The 21,393-nt window shown below is 42.5% G+C and overlaps 1 protein-coding gene across 1 annotated transcript; it reads left to right on the plus strand.

The window, feature by feature from the left end:
• The first annotated feature begins 8,859 nt into the window (after positions 1-8,859).
• Positions 8,860-13,087, plus strand: LOC147425478 (uncharacterized). Its single transcript, XM_086499484.1, has 3 exons — positions 8,860-9,398; positions 10,285-10,436; positions 11,003-13,087. Exons 1-3 carry the CDS (start codon positions 9,041-9,043, stop codon positions 12,866-12,868), a joined length of 2,376 nt encoding a protein of 791 aa, XP_086355610.1. The 5' UTR covers positions 8,860-9,040; the 3' UTR covers positions 12,869-13,087.
• Positions 13,088-21,393: the final 8,306 nt, after the last annotated feature.

The following is a 21,393-nucleotide window of genomic DNA, read 5'->3' on the forward strand; positions in this document are numbered from 1 at the left end:
TGCTTTTTATTGTCAAAAGCTTTGTGTCACTGAACACTTTAGAGAACTTGCTATTTACGAAATGCATGCACCAAAGTATATGGGTCACCGCGGTATTCGAAGCACTCTCTCTGCTTGCAATGGATATTTATTTTGGCCTGACATGAAGCACGATGTTGCACAATTTGTCTCACGCTGCATTGTTTGTCAACGTGTCAAGAGACACCATGGTAAAACTCATGGACTTCTTATGCCCCTGCCTATATTTTATTCCTTAAAAAGACTCTAACCGCACCTCAAGCTACAAAAATGTTTTTGAATCTCATTTTTTCTCACCATGGTTTTCCTAAAGTATTGATATTTGATCGTGATGGTCGATTTTGCAATCATTTTTGGTATGCAATGTGCACTAATCTAGGCTCCAAAATGGACTTTCACTACAAGAGGTTGTGTGTTCTTGTGACGCTGTTAGCGACGGAAATACACTGGGTTTTTATAACCCCCGACGTCGCTAAAACCGTCGCTACGAGAGCGTCGCTATATGCGTCGCTATATAGAGACGCTCATAGCGACGCTCATAGCGCCGGTTATAGCGACGTTTACACAAAAGACTATAGCGACGCTCATAGCAACGCTACAGAGCCATAAATAGCGACGGTTATAGCGACGCCCGAGAGAATTTTTTTTTGGTGACAGGGCATACCCATCAACCATATTGTACTTGATTCACTTTTTAAAAAAAGTGCAAGGGTAGATAATAGACCCAAAATAGTCACCCACAAGACGCATTGTTTGCAAAATTGACAATTGTACACATCATAGGCAAAATGAATTGATTGGCAAATGTAATAATGACAATTGTACAGCATCATAGGCATAAAGAATTGATTGGCAAAAGGAACTGCGGTGACAAATGTAATAATATACATGGTTCAAAAAGACGTATAAAATCCGTCTCATGATACATAAGCTATGAGAAACCCTAAACTAATGCTATCTAGCTACGGCTAAACTGACGTCGTCTAGTCAAACGTCTCATCGCGTCCAAGCGGCGTATCTGTCGGATTCTGCAAAAAAAAGACAATAAGACAGCTTTCAGTAAGTATAAACATATAACGACATTTATAAAACAATACAAAAAATAGAAAAGAGTAAACCCTAATACTAACCATGCCGCCGCGAGAACTGAGAATGTCCATCAGGGCGTTTAAGCCCTTCCTGCCTGTGTACTCGCGCTCGTACGGTGTGGGATCACGTCCTGTCATCGACCACTGTCAAAACATACGAAAATTTCATTATGTTAGAATTAAAAAACTCATAAACCCTAAACTATCGAACATAAAGAGCAATGCGAAAACACTTACAAAATCGGCCTCAAATGATACCCATCCACCGCTCCCCAAGTGGCGCGAGCTCCCTGCCTCTACTCGCGCTCTGGCTGCATCCTTTTGTTGCTTCCACTTGTCGGGATTCTCGTGCGATGCTTTCTTCTCATTCTTCCAATCTTCTTTGGCCAGCCAATCTGGCCTGTTCCACCCATTCTTGATTGCTTTTTGCACTTCGGAACGCTTGTGTTTGCAGTATTCGCGCATTCGAATCTTCATCAGGTCTTCATTGAAGCGTTGATCTCGTGTTGGAACGGGAAACTCATCATGAAGTATGCTGATGACTCTGTTTTCTAAATCACTTGGTACTTCACTCCATTTGTTTAGTATGTAGTGTCTAAACAGCTGAGAGCAAAGACCACGCATTGCCGAGATCACCTTCTTGCCGTCATCATCCATGATGATGCCGCCGCTGAAGTCGACGGAGTAAGACAAGCCCTCTGGCCGGTGACGCGTGAACCTGGGTGTCCCGGCAGGGGTCTCTAGCGGCGTGTCGATGGGGGTACGGACGTCAAGTGTCTCCACCGGCGTCTGGGCCCCGAAGCGAGGAGTGTCGAGTGGGGTGGCTCCTGGCGGAGTAGGTAGAGGTGTGTAGCTTCTAGGAACAGTCAGCCGTGCAAAACTTGGCGTAGATGGCGATGCTGTGGCTGGTGTGGGGGCAAGCAAAGAAGGGGAGGGTAAAGAGCCTCGTCGAACACGAGGCGGTGTGGAGGCATCGGTGGTGGAATCCCCACAACAACAGCCACCGCCACCACTAGAGCGCCGGTGTCTAGACGAGTGTGAAGCTCGTCTCGTCGACGCCGAAGCTTCGGTGCGCGCCGAATGCTCCGAAAGAGAGGGAGATGCGGATGGAGTAGGAACGCGCGATGATGCGCCAGAGCGATGACGCTCCACGTACCACTGTCTCTGCTGCGGTGACAAAGAAGAAAGAAACTCCTCATCATCCATACCTGCATTAAACACACGAATATTTAAACTTAATATTGAATGAATAGAGTAGACAATGACGCAAAGACCATTAAATACAATGACGTAATGACGCATATAAATACAATGACGCAATGAATTGAGTGATAGAAGAGGCAAGTCGAAAACTCAGAATTTTCAATCAAAAGATGTGAGCGCGAGTAGAAAAGAGCGTTATACACCATGGAAGGTACTTAGAGAGCCAGAGCTTTTACAACACGGAGCAAAATTGTTCAAATACAATATTTGTGGCTTTAAGAGATCTCTCTCTGATCCTCGCATAACTCAGCATAACTTCCTATATCTATATAGAGCTCTCCGTTTAAACACATATCCTCTGTTTCATTTTGTAGCTCATCTGCATGCACCCCATATAGAGTAGTAGCATCTTGATGCTCGTCTGACACCACCGCAGCGGCTTCTGATTGAGCATCTTCTCTGATCTCCTCCATTGATGCTGTTGTGATTGGCACATGGTAGCCTTCATACGTCCTTGCACTACGAGGGGCTACCTCTATGACGTACCACCAGTTTGATGTAGACTTTGTAGGATGAAATATTACCTGCCAGAGCCACATAACTTACATGAGAGCTTTCAAGCACATAACTTGTAAAAGGGGGATGTTAACTATTTACATACTTACTTGTTCACAATGCTCGGGTAGTACAAAAGTGTCTCTTAGGTCAGTGCATTTCTTAGTAGAATCCACCTCAAGAAAACCAGACTCTCCTCTACGCACAGTAGCGTTGCGACCCTCCATGATTATCTTGAACCATTGCACGTCGAACAAGTCGACAAAAAATCCTCTGTAATCGATCCTCAAAATCTCTTGCAGCGTGCCGAAGTAAGTGAGTTCCGCCACCACAGGATCTGCATCAGAGGAACGTCGTCGACTAGACTGTTCAAATTTTGCCATGATTCCACAATCTTGAGTAAAACGCTTTTTGTCGATTCGTTCCACCCTAAAATGTCGACCTTTACACCATGTTGCTGTGTATGACTTATACTACAACGAACAAAGATTATGAGTGGCCGTTCAAACATTTATAAATAAAGTCACTTGCTAGTCGTACATTGCAAACTTACCTTGGTCGCGCAACCCCGAGAGTACTCCCACTCTTCCTCAGTCACTTCATCACCGCATTGTTGTGCGCTTTTCAATTGGTTGTGCAACCATCTTAAGCTCATGAAGGTTGGTAGGCTCTCCAGAACCGTCGGATAGTGCATCGGTGGTCATCTTCCCCATCTCCACTCGATTCGTGCCCTTTGTTGCTCTTGCTTTGCATCCTCATATTGTGAAATCCACTTTTGCATCACTGGATTGTGAAGCATGCAAAATCGGTTGATTTTAGCCTCTAGATCTTCCGTCATCTTCTTCTCAACACCGAGATTGCACATGACAATCCCAGATATGCGCTCATCATCTATGGTTCGCCATAGCGTGTCCTGGGCTTTATCAAATCCATCTAGCCACTCTCCAATGTACCAACCAACCTTCTGCCATTCTACCCTCCGAACGTGCCTTTTGACGCACATATCCCTTAAGCGTTTTCATTAGGACAAGCGTGGATAGAATGCAGTCATTAGGACAAGCGTGGATAGAATTGTAATCCATCCCCAAGTTTTGCAAAATCTTTCTTGCTTCATCTCGGGAATCTGGCATCACATTGTCAGCTGGTAGTATGTGCTCTTTAAGCAATCTACACAACATAAAAATACGATACAGTCGTGTAAAAATCTATCAGATCATTATACATTTAGAGTTTTATTAAAGTAAACTAATTGTAATAGATCACCTGAAAAGCGCTGTGACGCTAGTGTCACTCCATCCAAACTTTGCCTGCATGTTGAGAAGAACCAGGAGTGCTTTCAATCTAAACATACGTGCTCCATTATACAATGGCGTATCGGCTTCACTTTTCATATCATCATAGATAAGCCTTTCTGAATCCATGATCGTCTCGATCATTTCATCAATCTCGGGCTCAAACATTGCCTCGTTGGGAATGTGCTCTGCATGATCATCCCCCGAGCTGTCAGAGGCTACATCTTGTGGCCTCACATATGCTGCTTGACCAAAGCGCCTGCGAACACGTCTATTGGGTTGCAAGATTGCTGCTTGTTGGCCAGCGTCAGAGTCCGACAAGTTATAATTGGCAACAACTCGATCTATAATAGATGGATCGAACTCGCCAAATTCGCGAACGTGCTGCAAAGAAACACGTCTTGTCCGTCGCACAGCATGCTTGCATTGATTACAAGGACATAAGACCCTCGTTGAGAGATAGGTGTTTCGGTTGGACGGTCCCACATCCTCGTCACTACTCATAATGAGGATAAAAATCTTATAACCTGGACAACAAATTTAATATTCTATTGGCATTCTTCGTCTTATCTCTCTCTCTCTCTCTCTCTCTCTCTCTCTCTCTCTCTCTCTTTACCTCACATTCTCTAGTCATGTCCAATCCCCGCACACCTCGGTCTAGAGGTGCACGGAGATCAGAACCACCGGGTTATAATCTCGTCTTTATTGGTCAATACCTATATTTGTGGGTACAAGAAATCTACACACCCACGTCTACATGATACTGCATGTAGTGGACAAAACCCCTTTGCCTCTTCTCTAGCTGTAGCACTTCACAGCATCTTAACATCTTTTCACAGTAGATCTTTTCACTGTTCGTCTAACTCTAAACCCTAAACCGTAAGTAATTCTTGCGTGGACTCGATCTAACGTAAATAAGCGTAAATCCACATCTGACGACAGCAATTGGCCCTTTAGACCGTTCTTGCTCTTGTTACTAACTTTGAAGTTGCTGTTGAATGACTAGAGGTTGTCTAGATGGTCATTGTGTCGGGGATGTAGTGACTCTTGCCGCCCTGAAGATCCACCTTCTTCCCTATCTTCTGAAGACATTTCACCAGTACTTTTGGATCGATGGAGCCCACCATGAGTGAAGGCAGCAATACCCTATATTCCATTGAGGGCTTTCTTCACCCGCTTCATGCAGGCATCGCAGTCTATGGAGACCTAAATCTAATCTAATATAACGTAAATCTAAATCTAGCGTAAATAAACGTAAATCTAGTTAAAAATAAACCTAAATCTAATCTAATTTAACTTAAATAAACCTAAATCTAATTTAACGTAAGTCTACATCTAACCTAATCTTTAACGTCTTTTAGGATAGTTTCCTACGACGTTATAACTCTCTTCTTCTTGTGTGTGTGCGCGTGTGTGGATGTGTGTGCCAATAAAAAGAGATAAATGGTATAACCTTTCTATCACCCATGCCAAGTATGATAGATTGATTATGCCATTTCCCTCTTGAATAATAGGTCTTGAGTTCAACTCCTCGTCGGCTAGATCTTTAGGTCTTTTAATTTTAATTAGTTTCCTACGACGTTAAATTAGTTTCTCTCTTTTTCTCTCTCAATGTGTGTGCGTTTTTTTGGATCGTATGCATGTTTTCTCTCTCTTTTCCTCTCTCAATGTGTGCGTTTTTTGTTTATGCATGTTCTCTCTCTCTCTTTTCCTCTCTCAATGCGTGCGTTTTTTGTTTATGCATGCTCTCTCTCTCTTTTCCTCTCTCAATGTGTGTGTGCATTCTTTGTTTATGTATGCTCTCTCTCTCTTTTCCTCTCTCAATGTGTGTGTGCATTCTTTGTTTATGTATGTGTGTGTGCGTTTTTATTTATGTTTGTACTCTCTCTCTCTCTCTCTCTCTCTCTCTCTCAAAAACACTATGTGTGTGTGTGTGTGTGAGAGAGAGAGAGAGAGGGAGAGAGAAAGAGGGGAAGGGAACATGAGAATGAGGAGAGGGAAGGAGCATACCTGGCTCTCCTTCCTCTCCTCGTGTGTGTGTGTGTGTGTGTGTGTGTGTGTGGAGAAGAAAAAGAGAGAGAGAGAGAGAGAGAGAGAGAGGGAGAGCGTTACCTGCTCCTTGCTTGAGGGCGCCGAAAAACTCAGATCTGAGATCTGAGTTTTTGGGCGCGCTCGGTTATTTTTTTAGCCCAGCCGGCGTCGCTATGAGCGTCGCAAATTTCTTTGTAAATTTGCGACGCTCATAGCGACGCCGGGATTTTTTTTTTTGAGCGTCGCTAATATGAATAGCCTCTTGTAGTGTTTACATTTGCTTTCCACCTTGAAAGTAATGGCCAGACCGAAGCTATCAATAGTACTATCCTTGACCTCCTTAGGGCCTACACAATTGACAACGCAGCAAATTGGGACCAACACCTTCCTCTCCTCCAATTTGCTTACAACAACACTCTCCACTCTGCCATTGTTGGCGATCATAGCACAACGTACAACCCACCGACATAATGTCAATCCGGTGGATCGGAACCCGGCTAGTGCATGGAGGCATGGATGCACCTAATGTGACGGAATGAGGACTATAGGAAGAGGGGTAAAGCAAGAGAGGAGAAGAGGGAAAACCGATGAAGCAAGATCCATGCACACACACTCTCAATCTACACTCTAACTCTCTAATCATGCAGACGATGGTGTATCCCTTTGCTCTAATCTCAAGCACACACACTCTAATCACACATTAAGCATACACAAAGAAGCCTAACGAGAGAAATGTATGTAGCCCACGTACACACACATTCTAATCTAGCACACATGTGAAGCAAGAATGCTCAAACAAGAGGGAAAACTTGAGAGAGAAGAGAAGATTAACACTAATCATACACCATTAACACACATAAGCTTGAAAGACAAGAGAAAGTAGAGAGAACTTAGCTTCCATTAATCCCAATGAATACTACATATGATGTGGAAGATCCAAGCTCCATAGCCACTCCTCTTCTTCTTCTCCACACTCCCTCACGCTCTCTTCTCTAAGAATGCCCTTTCACGACTTATATACAAGGGCTTTTAAAAATGGGCGGCCGGCCAAAAAAATGTATAACATGCTGCAGGTATCTAGGCTCATCTAATCATCAATGTACAACTTGGAATCCACTGTGGAGCCCGTAAATACAAAAAATATATGCATACACATATGTGTACACACCAATGGAAGCATAATGCATGTCGTTGACGCTCGCCCGTCAACAGTTACTAACAAAGCTCCCTTCGAGATTGTCTATGGTAAGAAGTTGTCTGTCCCTATGACCACCTCACTAGTAATGTCCTTGCGGCCAACACCCTTGCACAAGATCACGTTCGCATTTTGCAAGAAGTCACCACAGCTCTCCAAAAAGCCCAATCACACTACACCGCACAAGCAAATAAAAAGCGTCAGTTTGATTATGTTTGGTTGCGTATTGAAAAGCGTCATTTGAAGAACATTGCACCCCAAGGTCAAGTTAACCCCTAGATTTTATGGCCCCTTCAAGATCATCGACATCGTTAACCCTAATGCATACATGCTTGACATTCCACATCACTGGCGCATACACAACTCCTTCCATGTTAATTTGTTGCAAAAATTTAAAGGTACCCCACCTAATGCATCTGTTTTTGAAAACCCACCCTTACTCGAAGACGATGAAGAATTATTACTTCCAAAATCAATTATTGATCATGATTTCACAACTACACGCACCGGTACACAATATCATAGATACCTTGTTAAATATAAGAATCACTTTGTTGAAGAATGTCAATGGCTTGCTGCAGCCACTTTAAGTCCCATGTACCAGCACTTGATTTCTGCATACCACAATCACAGTAACATATTTAGGCCTAGCGAAGCACCATTAGGCAATGCATATCATCAAAATTTGTTGGAATGGTTTGATTGTCACTGACTAGAATGGAATACAATGATTTGACTTGATTGGTACATTGGCTAGTTTTTATGGAATTGATTCAAACTCATGTTAGAGCTCCTACGCCTTTGATAGACATGTCTCTTTGTTATGCAAGTGATCTGGAAATTATTGTTGTTACCTACATGTGTGTTGGAGTTCCTACGCCTAGTGAGGCAGGACTCTCCGTGATATTTACATGTGAAACTGGCCCACCACATATTACTTTGCTATTGCTATAAACAATTGAGGTCAGTTGCTTTTGTTGCCTCGGGGTAGGTTATGGAATGCATAATGAGAAGGTGGACACTAGCATTTGTCGCAGGTCAATGTAGCTAAGTGGTGGGCACGTGACCGACAACAGATAGCAGGACATAAAATAATCCAATAAGACTTAAGGTTTTTAGTTAGTTCAATAAAGTTCCTTTATCCCCAAAGTGGAATGTAAATAGCCTCATTAATGAGCTGTCCCTTTTTGGAATTAATATAAATACATGCCTAGAGGAAGCCAACTCAATCTACGCATGGGGGGATGATTGTACCCAATGCTATGTGTGCGCGCACATGGCACGCTCGGTCTGGAGGGGCGTGCACGCGAGTATGAGAAGTGTTTTTGCCATCACAACATCCCTATTCGCAAAAGTTGGAGGGTAGAGCTCAAGTCCTATCTCGTGTGTTCCTGCCTTCACGTTTTCAGTTGGCCATGGCTTTGAGAAGATGGCTGGGCAAGCAAGGCTGTACCTCGCGGCCATCTTCTGTTTTTCCTCAGCGAATATCGGTGGGCCACCTCAGCTTGGGCTGCTTTTGCCTGCCCCAGTGTGACACGGTCTTAGGCCAATCAAGTAATTGAAAGCTGACCGAAAGACTTATTACATTCTGTGTGTCGTTCAGGATCAACCTGACCATCGATCTAGGGTTTTCTTCTTCTTCTCCGTGGCCACTGGCGATGGAGGCACCTGTGATGGGTGTCCGTACTGCGAAGAGAGCTTATCCTCAGCAACACCATCAGGAAACTGCTACCCCTTTCATGGTAACGGGGGTGCACGCCTTGCTCTTCGATGATGACACACTCGCTGCCTTCATCAATTCTCCAGGAGCGCTTTTGCCGTGGAATGGAGATCAGTCCTTGCTTATTGATCGCTACGATGTGCGCCACCTCCTGCAAGATCTCAGCAGTGTTCGCAAGCGCCGCCCTGCACCCCCACTAACAGATGTGACTGATGAAGAACTTAATCACGAGCGGTTTAGAGATCTACATGAAATTCTCTCCAGTGCCCCTCGTGAAGAGCCCCAGTATACTGACGGTATGTGTATCTACCCTTCTCCTATGTTTAGTGTTGTGAACATACTGTAAAAGAGCATGTCATGATGACTTGACATGTTTCGGTGAGATAGCGCCTTCAGGAATTGGCCATTGTGCATATATGAATGAGTAGGTTGTGAATATCAAGCAATCACAAGGGATAGGGCGAAACACAACCTCAGTGACCGCCTATGCATGAGTATGTTCTTAACATCAGCAATTACAAGGCTTAGTGTCATGCAAGACTTTATCTTTGTAGCTCTCAGTCTCAAGTGCAGACGTGAGTTGTCAGCACGGTTGGCAACACATGCTCACAAGTAGCTTGGGATATACAAGTTAATGTGTATCACCACATCTTTCACACTTCCTCATCTGCTGAGGTCTTTAGGCATGTTGTCTGAACATTTGATTCGTTTTCCTCATGATCAACTTTTCTAAGGCCTCTTTGTTCACTCTAGGTTCAGTGATGACCACATTCGCAGTGTATAGGGTTCCTTTCACACACTTAACTAAGTGACATAACAAAAAGTGCTGTTTTTCGATGTCTTAAGTTAGTAGATCCTGAGAAAACAGTGCACTGCACATTAACTTTATAAAGTTTGTGTGGTATGAAATGGACCCTTTTGCGGGAAGGGCAGCAAATACACCAGCATGCTTATTTATAGCTCATTTTTCAAGATTGCAGGCAGGCTTGTTTTGACACACACTTCCTTCTACGAGCAATTGTAAGATCTTCATTCCTTGTCCATACGAGGTTTGTTATCAAGTTTGTATGAGTATAAGAAACTGGCTGGGACATCCGCTTGTTGGATTTATGTAATGTAACCTTGAATTCAAGTTGTGTGTGCTGGCATGGGCTGACTATTTGTTGGGTTTTTTTTCTCCAGAATCCTTAAAGCCTTCTGCAGGAGGTTATCAAGCAGTTCCATTTTCATATTCTGTTGATGGGACAGAGAATGGAACTCAAACAGAGGGCCCCCATAGGAGCACGGGATTTCATCCCCCATTCCCTGTTCCAGACTTTCTTCTCCCAAAACTGGTAATTTTCTCGGAACCGAGATGGGGACAAGCTGCTACTTAATGAATGTTGCCTCCTGAGATCTTTTGCAGTATATTTGTGCAAATGTATGGCTAAGCATATGTTGAGAAGTCGGAGCATCGATTTGCAGACAATCTCTTAAGTCTGCGGCCAGGTGTGGTGAGGCTTATCCTTTTAACAACTTTTGTGAAAAGACTGACAGTATGGATTTATGCAGGTGGGTTAGCTTTTTGTGCTTGTCGAAGAAGTTTTATTGTGACTGGCTTTTCCTTGCTGGGAGTGTCTTGTGGCTTTAATCTTGCACATTCCTTAGGGTTAGGTGTAGGTTTTCGATCTTTTGCACCAGCAAACTTGTCAAGGAACTTAGATTTGTTCAAGTTTACTGCCACAAGTTCTTTTTCGTATGGTGTTTTTGTTTTTATCCTTTTTTATGCGCGGGGCGTGGATGCTCAGTTTTGGTTGAATGTGTTATAGGAGATATGCCTGGTTCTTAGCACAATCTCTGAACATGTATTTTTTTCATCTGGACTCGATTTTAATTTTTCTGTTTGACCTTGTTACTGCAGCCACCGACAGAGAAGGTTCATCAAATTATTGCAGGCACCGCAAAGTTTGTGAAGGAGCATGGTGGTCAGTCGGAAGTCCTTCTGAAGGTTAAGCAAGGCAGTAATCCCATGTTTGGCTTCCTCAATGTTGATCATCATCTCCATGAGTATTATAGGTTTCTGGTGCAACATCCTGAGCTGCTGCAGTTGTCTCAAAGCATGGGTAAGTCTGCTGGGACTAGTGGAGAGGGCCTATCACTTCTGGGTGTTGCCTATGGCAGTGGTGACGACGATGAGGACTCAGCTCAAAGATTAGAGAGCAGTCCAGCAGATATTGGAACCAGTGGTCTGGAAAATGTCAAACTTGGTCAGGAAAAGCTTATTTCTAGCGATGCATCCAACAGAAGAATGGATCCAGGAGGGGGTACTGCTGCCCAAGGCAAAGCAGTAGCTGCCACTTCTCGCTCATCAAAAGTCAGGGATGGATTCAAAAGCAAGGTCACTGAAAGCATCTCAAAACCTTCGCCTCCCTCAAACAACAAGAAGAAAACGCTGGCAGAATTGATACAACCAAATAAAAGGATTGTTTCGAAGAAAAACATTAACGACATTCCTGCGGAGTTTGTGGCTAATGCTAGTAATCAGTTACCTAAAAAATCAGAGATAAAGACCTCATCTTGGCAGTCTGTGCCCAGTATCAAAGATATGAATTATGGAATGAGTGCTGATGCTGCTGCTGCTGCAGTATTTGCAGCAACACGAGGTGCAAGAGCAATGAGGCAAGATTCATCTAATAATAGATCTTCTTCTTCTTCTGGCTTCTCCCATAGAGTCCATGAAGCTAACGGACTGCCTGTGGATAGTAGTGGTGGTAAAGATACCATCTCTCTGGGATTGGGACAGAGTGACGTGAAGCTTGCAAAGGCCGTTGCAGAACTGGCAGCTATTGCTGCCTTGCATGAGGCAGACTCTGCAGACACTCTTCTTACTCCAGCGGAGAAATTAAAAGCAGAAAGGCTTAGAAAAGCAAAAATGTTTGCAGCTATGATTAAAAGTGGGAAGTGTGGGTCCGAAAGTGCTAAAAAGCCAGTTGAGCATCCACCTGGCACCTTGCCTGCTGCAACAAGCACCAGGAGTGAGGAGATGCAGACAGATGGGCTGTCTGTAAATGGAAAGGCAATTGCCAATGGTAATGGTGTTGTGATAGAGAATAGTTTGCTAGCTGAAGAGGTGGAGGAGAGTGACATGAACAGGAATGCACGCTCTGGCGGTGCTGACCTTGCAAGCAGGCAACCTGCCAAAGAAAGAAAGTACCGCAGCAAGGAACAGGATACGAGGAGTGACTCTGAGGAGGGTGAACATCAAAGGAAAAGGAAGGCACGCCATGACCATAAAGATGATAAGAAACACAAGCACAGTAAGCGACGAAAGCATAAACACTCTGATTCAGAATCAGCAGATTCTGGTTTGTCAAGTGGTGATGACAGTACCCATGAGCGCAAATCAAAGACCCATCGCCGTCATCATCACAGGAGAAAGAGATCACATAGTGAGCGTGATGGTAAAGATGGGAAACGTGGGCATGGTAGGCACAAATCACATGATGATGATCTTGGCCTTGATTCGTCCCAGAAGAAGAAGCATAAGCATACAAGGCGTCATGACGGATCTTCTAGCGGTAGTGAGGATGAAATGTCTGGGAGTGGAAGGGTCACTTCTGAAAAACAGGGATCGAGATCTGCAAGTGTGGAGAAAGAGAGGTTATCAAGTTCGGCCCATGCCAAGCATGGGAGTGTGGTGGGTTTTCAGGGAAAATCTGCTGCAACTACAGAGGTGCCGGCAGATATCCGTGAGAAAGTGAGAGTGATGCTTCTTTCGACTTTGTGAAGTTCTCTTTTCTCAGAGAACATGCAGTTTGTGTAGTTGTACTTGTATTTAATGGCTGTTCACAGCATTCCCTCTGTGTAAGCCCTTGATACATTCGACTGCTGTTGTATTAAAGTTGGTGATTGTGTTGTTGAGCTGCGTTTGTACTAATGTTGACACGTTATAGCCTCTTGTTGGGGGGACAATTTCAGGAATGGAAAAGTCTTAAGAGTCTTGATATGTTGAGTGACCTCAAATTCGTCTACTTTTTGTATAGTTATGGTGATTTACCTGTTGCTTGTGATAACATTGTAAGGATCAGGAATAATTTAGTGTGTTGCAGGGATTACACTATCAAAGTACTTTGGAACTCAGGGATGATTGATGGAGAGATTTGTTTATGCTGTCATAATCAATGACGGACAATATTTCTATAATTTTGTAGTGCTTAACCCCCCCCCCCCCCCCCCCCCCCCTTCTCTCTACTTAAAACCTAGCAATGGATTCTTAAAATCTACCGCTGTATTTTTATTTTTGGAATAATCTAATGGCCTCCTTTTTCTTACTCTCATGAGTTTATGATTTGCGAGATTCTAACCATGGTCTTGTGACATTGGCATGCCTACTAGTAAAGGTTTTGTTGCAAATTCTAGTTTGTTGATGTTTTTGATGGTATAACCATGGGACATTCTGTTGTCTGTCTTGGGGGCTCGGCCTTGGTTTGCAAATGTATTTGAAGATTTCTTTTAGTTCTCTATGTATGATAAGTTATCGAGTTTTTGACTTCGAGCTTGGTTGGGTATTTGCACCAGCAATGGAGAGATGACAGAAGCAACAATGCCAAAGAATATTTGTATCGTTGTAAAGTGCCTTGAATTCGGAGAGAATTGTTGCAAATGTGACTTTTGCAGATGCAAACTAGACTAGAGAGGTTGTATACAACTCAAGTCACCTTCTTGATAAACCATGAACCACAACAAAGAGGTTCCTTTTATCAATTACTTCAATAATTTTATCATAAAAAAGACTGCAAGACCCTTATACGTTGCTTTAAAGATGTAGAAGTGTTTAGTTAAAAGTCAACATTTCTAAGTGAGAGATTGCCAATATCACCCGACATTGTTGGTGTAGGCATTGACAATGTAGAGGGAGAATGGATAATACCAAGAGGGGATGTAGATGATGGAGAGCGAACCAATGAGAGGGGTAGTGGTGTTGACAAGGAGTGGAGATGCTAGAAGAGGTTGAACCTTCTCAACTTTTGGAATTGGGTCAGTACAAACACAAGATTTGCCAGATATGCCAACAGAGATGTAGAGGTTGCATCTAAGAGTGTGGACATATGATAAAAAAGTTCGCAGAATAGGCCATGAAACATGAAGAAGATGAGACAACAAAAACCACTGTGGGCAAGATTTGAAACCAGTTGTTGTAGGTTGCTCATACATAAATGGCATTGTTCAGTGGTACACAAACATCACAAGGGTAGTATAAGGTTACATAGGTGGGCAAGGCATTTTCGCAAGAGTGCCCTTCCAATCCAAGAGTGATTCCTTGCTTTTAAATTGGAATCTCTCATCACAAGGGTAGTATAAGGTTACATAGGTGGGCAAGGCATTCTCACATTGAGAATGCCCTTCCAATCCAAGAGTGATTCCTTGCTTTTACATTGGAATCTCTCTCTCTCTCTCTCTCTCTCTCTCTCTCTCAATTGAACTCCTTGGCGGATAGATCTTTGAGGTGGGATTTATCAAAGCTAAACAAAGCCTTTAATGAGGCTAAAATTTCTTGAATGCAAGTTTCCTTGGATAACTTTAACATTTTGCATTCAAATAACTATTTCAAAGATAGTGACCAAAGGAACAACCATTTAGAGACACATGTGAAGAGGTTTGAAGACTTTGATACACACTTTCACAATGCCCAAAGGTGCTACAAGTAAAAGACCATGCTTATATTACATAGGTGGCAACCAAAAGTCAATAGCAAGTATGGGAGGAGAGCACCCAATAGACATTTATAATGACTCATTTTAAATAAAGTGATGGATATTTTACTAGGCACCTCCATGCTGAATAGTACACGGCCTATAGAGGGTCATTTAAGATTTGATGTTCTTTTATACATGTTTTCCAAGGACTTTTTGATCCCTTTTGGTAAAGGTAAAGGCTATCTCTATGTTGGATGCCATCTTTTCAGAGATGGGCTTTGTATGGAGGGCATGCAAAACAAGAGCAAGAAAAAAAGAGGCCCAAGAATGAGAGAGATATTCCATAGAAGATCTCTATTGGAGTTTATAAAAAAAAACTCTTTGGACAATGCCACCAAACAACACTCAAGGTTGTGGCAACAATACACGAAAGGTAGTCATTAAGATACAATTGATGGAAGAGCTTGCTTAACTTTTGGACAAAACTTATAAGGTAGTCATTAAGATACAACCGATGGAAGAACTTGCTTAACTTTTGGACATAATCTATAAGTCTTGTGAGCTTAGAATCTGGAGAAATAGTGGCTCCAAGAAGTTCAAGGAGGCCTCAAAATCCTTCCATAAATTGATGATAATACCCTCAACAACACATCACTCTTTATAAATGATTGTGTTGCATTTGTCAATTAAGAATACTCTATCTTTCACTTATTGCACATGTATTTGTTTATGTCATTTGTAGCTTATTATTTGTAATCATAGCCCCTGGTTTGTGAGGCAGTATGGCACTTGGCCATTTGATTTATGCAAGTACATGAGAAAGCACATAACTTGCGAGGGTGACTCAGAAATATGTAAATATAGCATGCGAGTTCAATAGTAGGTGTTTCTATTGAAAACATTTAAAAACATTTAAATAAAAGAAACCAGTGAGAATCCTTTCCCCTTTTGTGAGAGCTTTAGGTAATTAAATAATTAAACAAAACTCTCATTGGACCCCTTTGTCTCCTGGCCAATAGGAATCAGGCAAGCCATGAGGCTTCTGAATGCTCATTGGACCCTTTGGGAGACTGCCCAATAGTCTTCTAGGAGACTTATTTCTCATTGGTTTCTTTTATTAAATGTTTTTAAATTAATTAAACTACATTTACTCTAGCTTAATTCTCATTGGTCCACTTCAAGGGTCTTCCAATAGGAATTGGGCACACCTTGTGGGCATCTGGCCTAGGGAGCTGACATGTGTCCCTCATTCCCTTTGTGTAAAGGGGGCCTGTGTGTGTGTGTGTGGCTTTCTCTCTCATCCCCTACCTTTGGGGCTCGCCCCCTCCCATGTAGGGATGTGCAAAGACTTTTAGGGCACACACAAAGCATCCAATTTTTCCTAGGGTTGACCTTTGGACACAACCTTTGAATTTTGGAACCTTAGCATTTTGGAAGTCTTAATGGGCTGAACCTTAGGGTCTTTTTGGCCCATTGTTTTCACATGGCCCTTTTGCAGATGGCCCCCCCTTTGGATCCCTATTTTCCCTCCTTTGGATCCCTACACTGGCTGGTCTGCTAGCTTAACCAATATTCTAGCTTTTTCTCCCTTGGTACTTCCCCACATTAAATGATCAGTTTAATATGAGAAAATCATTTAGGAGAATTAGATATTGATTATTATGACATCCCCCGTGCATGTTATCTTGGGGTTAAGCTCCACAAAGCCAAGCTCCTTAGAGCTCATGTGCTGACACTTGGAGTTGATTTTGAGGGAGTCGTCAAACAATACATATTTAGAGTGCTCAATTATAGAAGTCCAAATTGCTTTGTGATGTCCTCTAGCATGTTCTTGTTCAGGTTTGTGCCTACGATCTTGATTGATATGAATGTGAGGTTAACTATTACAAATATCTAGTGTCAACTCTAGCTTAATGCTTAGAGTAATGAGTCATTAAGAGGTTTGCAAAACAATCACAACAACGAGATCTTCTTGGGAAGATGAGTGAAATGATTGTTATGGAAAATACGTCACATTAAAAAAAACATAGGATTGGAAAATGTGAATTTGGGTGGCTCATCTTCTGCAACTTGATATTTGAGAGAACCTACCTTTGCCAACTTTTCATATGCCTTGCTCAATTGCGTTGGGGAGGCAACCACCACAATAGGCAGTATGAGTAGGACTAGAAAAACCTATGCATAATATCCTTAGCTTGTAGAGTGAGAAAGCAAATCAGCACAATAGTTAAAAAACACTTGGAGGCCTGCTTAATCGCATGAGCTTGATGTTTGTGGAAGAAGGTTGATCCCAACCATTAGAAGATTCTAACTCTTTATGTGCTCCAACATCATCATCACCTGGTTAAAGTCTAATATTTTCTAGCCCTTTGTGTGTAATTGGTAATTTATCTCGCTATTTGACATCCTTTGTCGTGCCATATTGTAGGCACTGTGTGGAAAAACTAAGCTTAAGATACATTTTGGGGTTTTTCCTTGATTTACAATTTATGTCATCGAGATCAATAAAGACAAGAAATATATGGCAATTGATGTATTGATTGAGTTTCACATCAAGCTGACAGTTAATGGGATGCGTTTCATATTGTTGGTATGGTTAAGTGCTTGATATGCATGCCAGATTACTGCCATGGTTGATGAAGATGCTCAAGCGAGAAAGAGAGCTAAAAATAGAAAAGCCTTTTGCTCTTCTAGTGAAGGAGATTGAGTTGGGTCCCAAGAAAAAAAAAGTAGGTAGCTTTGGTGCATACGAGGAGAGGGATCTCTCATCACAAAAGTGACAATTAAACAAATTTTTGGTGGAAAGAATTTTAGGGAAAACAACGCCATAAAAGGAAGGAAAATTATGAGACCACGGTGAGTCTGAATGCCAACTCTCCACCCAGTTGTAGCCTCTTATATGCACCCTTGAGCCGCGTTTAGACTGGCCCACTTCCTCTTTCCTCATCTATGGAAAGATTCTTCCATCTTTGTTGCTCATCATTCGAAAGAGGAGTAGTGGGTGTGAAGGTTAAAGACACACTACCGGCATTGGAGTGAAAAGGATCCCTCATTTTCACATGGCTCCACACTTTGGAGTTGTAAATCCCTGAATTTTGGGTATCTTTTGAAAATAAGAAAAACAGATTCTAATGTCTGTTTTGTCAAATTTTGATTTAAGATGCTTGATTGACAGTATTGGAAAACAAGGTCGTTTCCATGTTCCAGTAGGTCAGACGAACGTTTGGTTCAGTTTTGAGAAAATTCACTATTTTTAGCTTTTTCATGCTTTTAGGTGTTTAAAAAAAAAAAAAAAAAGTCGGATCCTTAACCTACGTGTCCCGGGGAACCTATGGTTCAATTTTCTAAAAAATTGTTTTTCGAGTGTTTTTCACGCTATTTTGAGCTTTTCATGATTTTTAGTGCTTCTTAGTGAAAAGCTAGTCCGCTTTCTTATTCCAATGGACAAGAGAAACCCGTGGTTCAAATTTATTATTTTTATTTTTTGCTTTTTATGCTATTTTTAGCTTTTCGTGCTTTTCGGCGTTTTTGAAAAGTAATGTGCTTTTTAAGATGACCTAAAAAAATAAAATAAAATTTAGTCTCCATCGGAATTAAAAATGACCACTCGGAGAAAAAATGAGATTAAACGGGATTTTTAAGCGAATTATTTTTATAAAAAGCAGTATCGTAAATACGTCGGGGCAGTACGGAAAAGTCATAATTATGTCAGGACATCGCGGTGCGGCATAGTCTAGTCACGGTTTCATTAGTTGGTCGGATACTGTTCAATTGGTCAGTTTTACTGAAAAAATTGAATGGTAAGTGGAAGAGTTGACAACCAAAAGCAAGCCATGTTTTTAGCAAAGTGTCCAAAAGCTTGCAGCTGTTCCTAGTTGAGAAGATAGCGCTAGTTTTTGCCTTGGGACTCACTCCAGTCTTCCCCAGTGCCTGTAAATTCATCTGCAGTGATGAGTTTTCAGTGACATCTATTGCGTCTACTATCGCAAGGCAATACGTACTTATTATACGGAGTGGTTCAAGCTCTTCATCACCATCTCCATAAGCTCTTCTCTCTCGTTTCCGGGAAGAAGAAGAAGAAGAAGAAGAAGGATACTCTCTCTTTACTTGCTTACTATCTCCTCTCTCGTTTTACGGTGTACACGCTCTACGAAAGCTCTCGTTGTGAACTCCTCTACGTAGCTCTCAACACCACTCTCTTGCGGCAAAGCAAGAAACCTTTCAACAGTCCCTAACCAATTATAAAGCACGGTGAGAAGCTCTAAACTCCATAGCCATCATCATCTCTCTCTCTCTCTTTATGTTGTTTTTCTGAGTAGACACCCTCTCGGTGATTTTTTTCATATATGAGTGTATGTATGGATTTGCGAGCGCATATGAAGTTTCCCCATGATTATTTTATCATGTTTAACACGCTGACTTATGCACATTATGTGTTTATGATCACGTGCGAGCATAAAAAAGCTCTTTTCGTTTCACGTCATCGAAGCAGTAGGAACACTATTTTCATCATAACTCACAAACCATTATGAATTAACCCGAACCCTTTAAACCATATATAAAACACATCATTTAGAACATTTTCTCTCTCTGGTGTCATGCAAAAAACACGAACGAATTAAAAGATATGGTCAAAAAACAGCTTGTTGTCCACTATACATAGTCAAAATTTTGGACCCTAGGCTCCTTGAAAAACCACTATATAGATTCACTGGATGGGCAAACCCACTTAGCCAATTGAAAATCTTGATTAAAATCGATGATAGATGTATTTAGGCCTCTGTTATTACTTTGGGTATGCGAGTTATCAATCCTTCCTTAACCGGGTTTACCTACGCGTGTAGGGGTGCTACCTGGTAGGAGTACCATATGACGTCATGAGTTAATTGAGCTGTTTATGTATGATTTATGGTTTATTTTGGTGAGTTGATTTCAAGTATTAGATGTCCAGAAAATCATCTGACGGTATATGGTTAGTCAACCCGAACCGCATAGGCAGATATGAATAAAGCGGCTTCCTTTCTGTGTTACCGTTTGTTGTATGAGTATCAAATGGGTAAAGTGATGTGATAGAGTGTTAGTCTATATTATGAGTTGAGCTTGATGCATTGGTTTGAGGCCAAACACTTTCATTATCATGTTATGTATGCTCTCAAAAATGACAAAAAGTTGTTTTTCACATGTGTGAAGTTATGGTTTATGATCGATAGGGTGGAAGCTTTTTTGCACCATGTTTATGGTGAGGGAATGATATCATATGATATATGGAACCCTATGGATAGATGTGGATGACTCATGTTCATGGGTATGATTGCTTTCCACCTTTCTAGGTCAAAAATAGCTCTATTTGCTAGAGAGGTGAAGTGCAAAGATGATGCATCAACTTCACATGATTAGATGTTGTCAATGTTGGGGTGTAGGCCAGGTGGCCGTGGGAAACCACCCTTGTACACTTGATTTCTCCTAATCAATATAGGGAGAAAAAGAGAGAGAGTTGACTCTTCTCTTTCTTCTCCACTAACCCAAACACAGGCTGTCTGTGCATCATCCCCTTCCCCATTTTCTTCTTCCCCTCTCTTGCACACACTCCGTACACGCATCCCACGCACAAAAATTGGTATCAGAGCTTCGGTGGTGAACCGCGCGCGCGACTCCTCTTCGACGACCGACGCGAAAGCGACAGAGCTCGCTGGCTATGGCTGAGCTCGGAGCTCATCCTTGAGCTTTGAAGTGGCAGCATATCGACATAGATAGGAGCACTCAGCTTCACGGTATGCGTAGCCCCTCTCTCGGAGAGGGAGATCGTGGAGATTCCAGGGGCATCTTGCAAGTTTTTTTTTTTGGCTTCTGCAGACATAGCAGGGCCCCTTTTTTGTGTGCAAGCAAGGGGGGCTTGGCAAAGCAATTGCAAGCTTGAAAGAAAAGCTTGTGGTGTGTGTAGAAACATACAAACTCACACTCAACTCTGCTCACGGGTAGCAACAAAGATTTTAGCAATTTGGAGCTTGTGGACAAAGACCCGAGCAGGCAACAAAGAAAGCCAAGCAAAGGGAACCCTCCAAAGATTGACTATGAAGGGCATGATCAGGTGCAATTTCGAGGCAACATAGAGCTTGCAACTATCGACATTGGAAGGCAGTTTAGGTAGTCAGGGTATAGCAGCACGACAAGATAGAGGTCGGGGGGGCAGAGCTTGGAGCACACACACACACTCTCACACTTGATTGCCATCAAGACGGAGAGTCTCGTGTTGAGCAAGCTTGTGTGGTGACAAAAAAAAAAAAAACACCCACACACACACAAACACAAACACAATGCAGTAGGGAAATTGGAGCAGTTGGATAGGCGCAATTGAGTAGCACAGTTGCAGGCAGAGTAAATCCAAGCGGAAAATTGGAGCCGTCAGGCAACACCCATCGTGTGCAAACAGGGGCAGTAAACCCGAGCAAGTAAACTCAATTGGGGGCTCCGTTGAGCAGCACCCGGCTACATAGCAAGGGCATGAACTCATGAGCAGTCGGTTGAAATTTCCGAGCAACAAATCGAGCCTCCTGTGGCCATAGCAGTGGGAATTTGGGCAGAACCGGGTAGCAGTGAGACGAGCAAGGAGCATTGG

Source organism: Adiantum capillus-veneris, chromosome 25, assembly GCF_014529385.1.
Source record: "Adiantum capillus-veneris isolate H3 chromosome 25, ASM1452938v2, whole genome shotgun sequence".
Classification (NCBI taxonomy): domain Eukaryota; kingdom Viridiplantae; phylum Streptophyta; class Polypodiopsida; order Polypodiales; family Pteridaceae; genus Adiantum; species Adiantum capillus-veneris.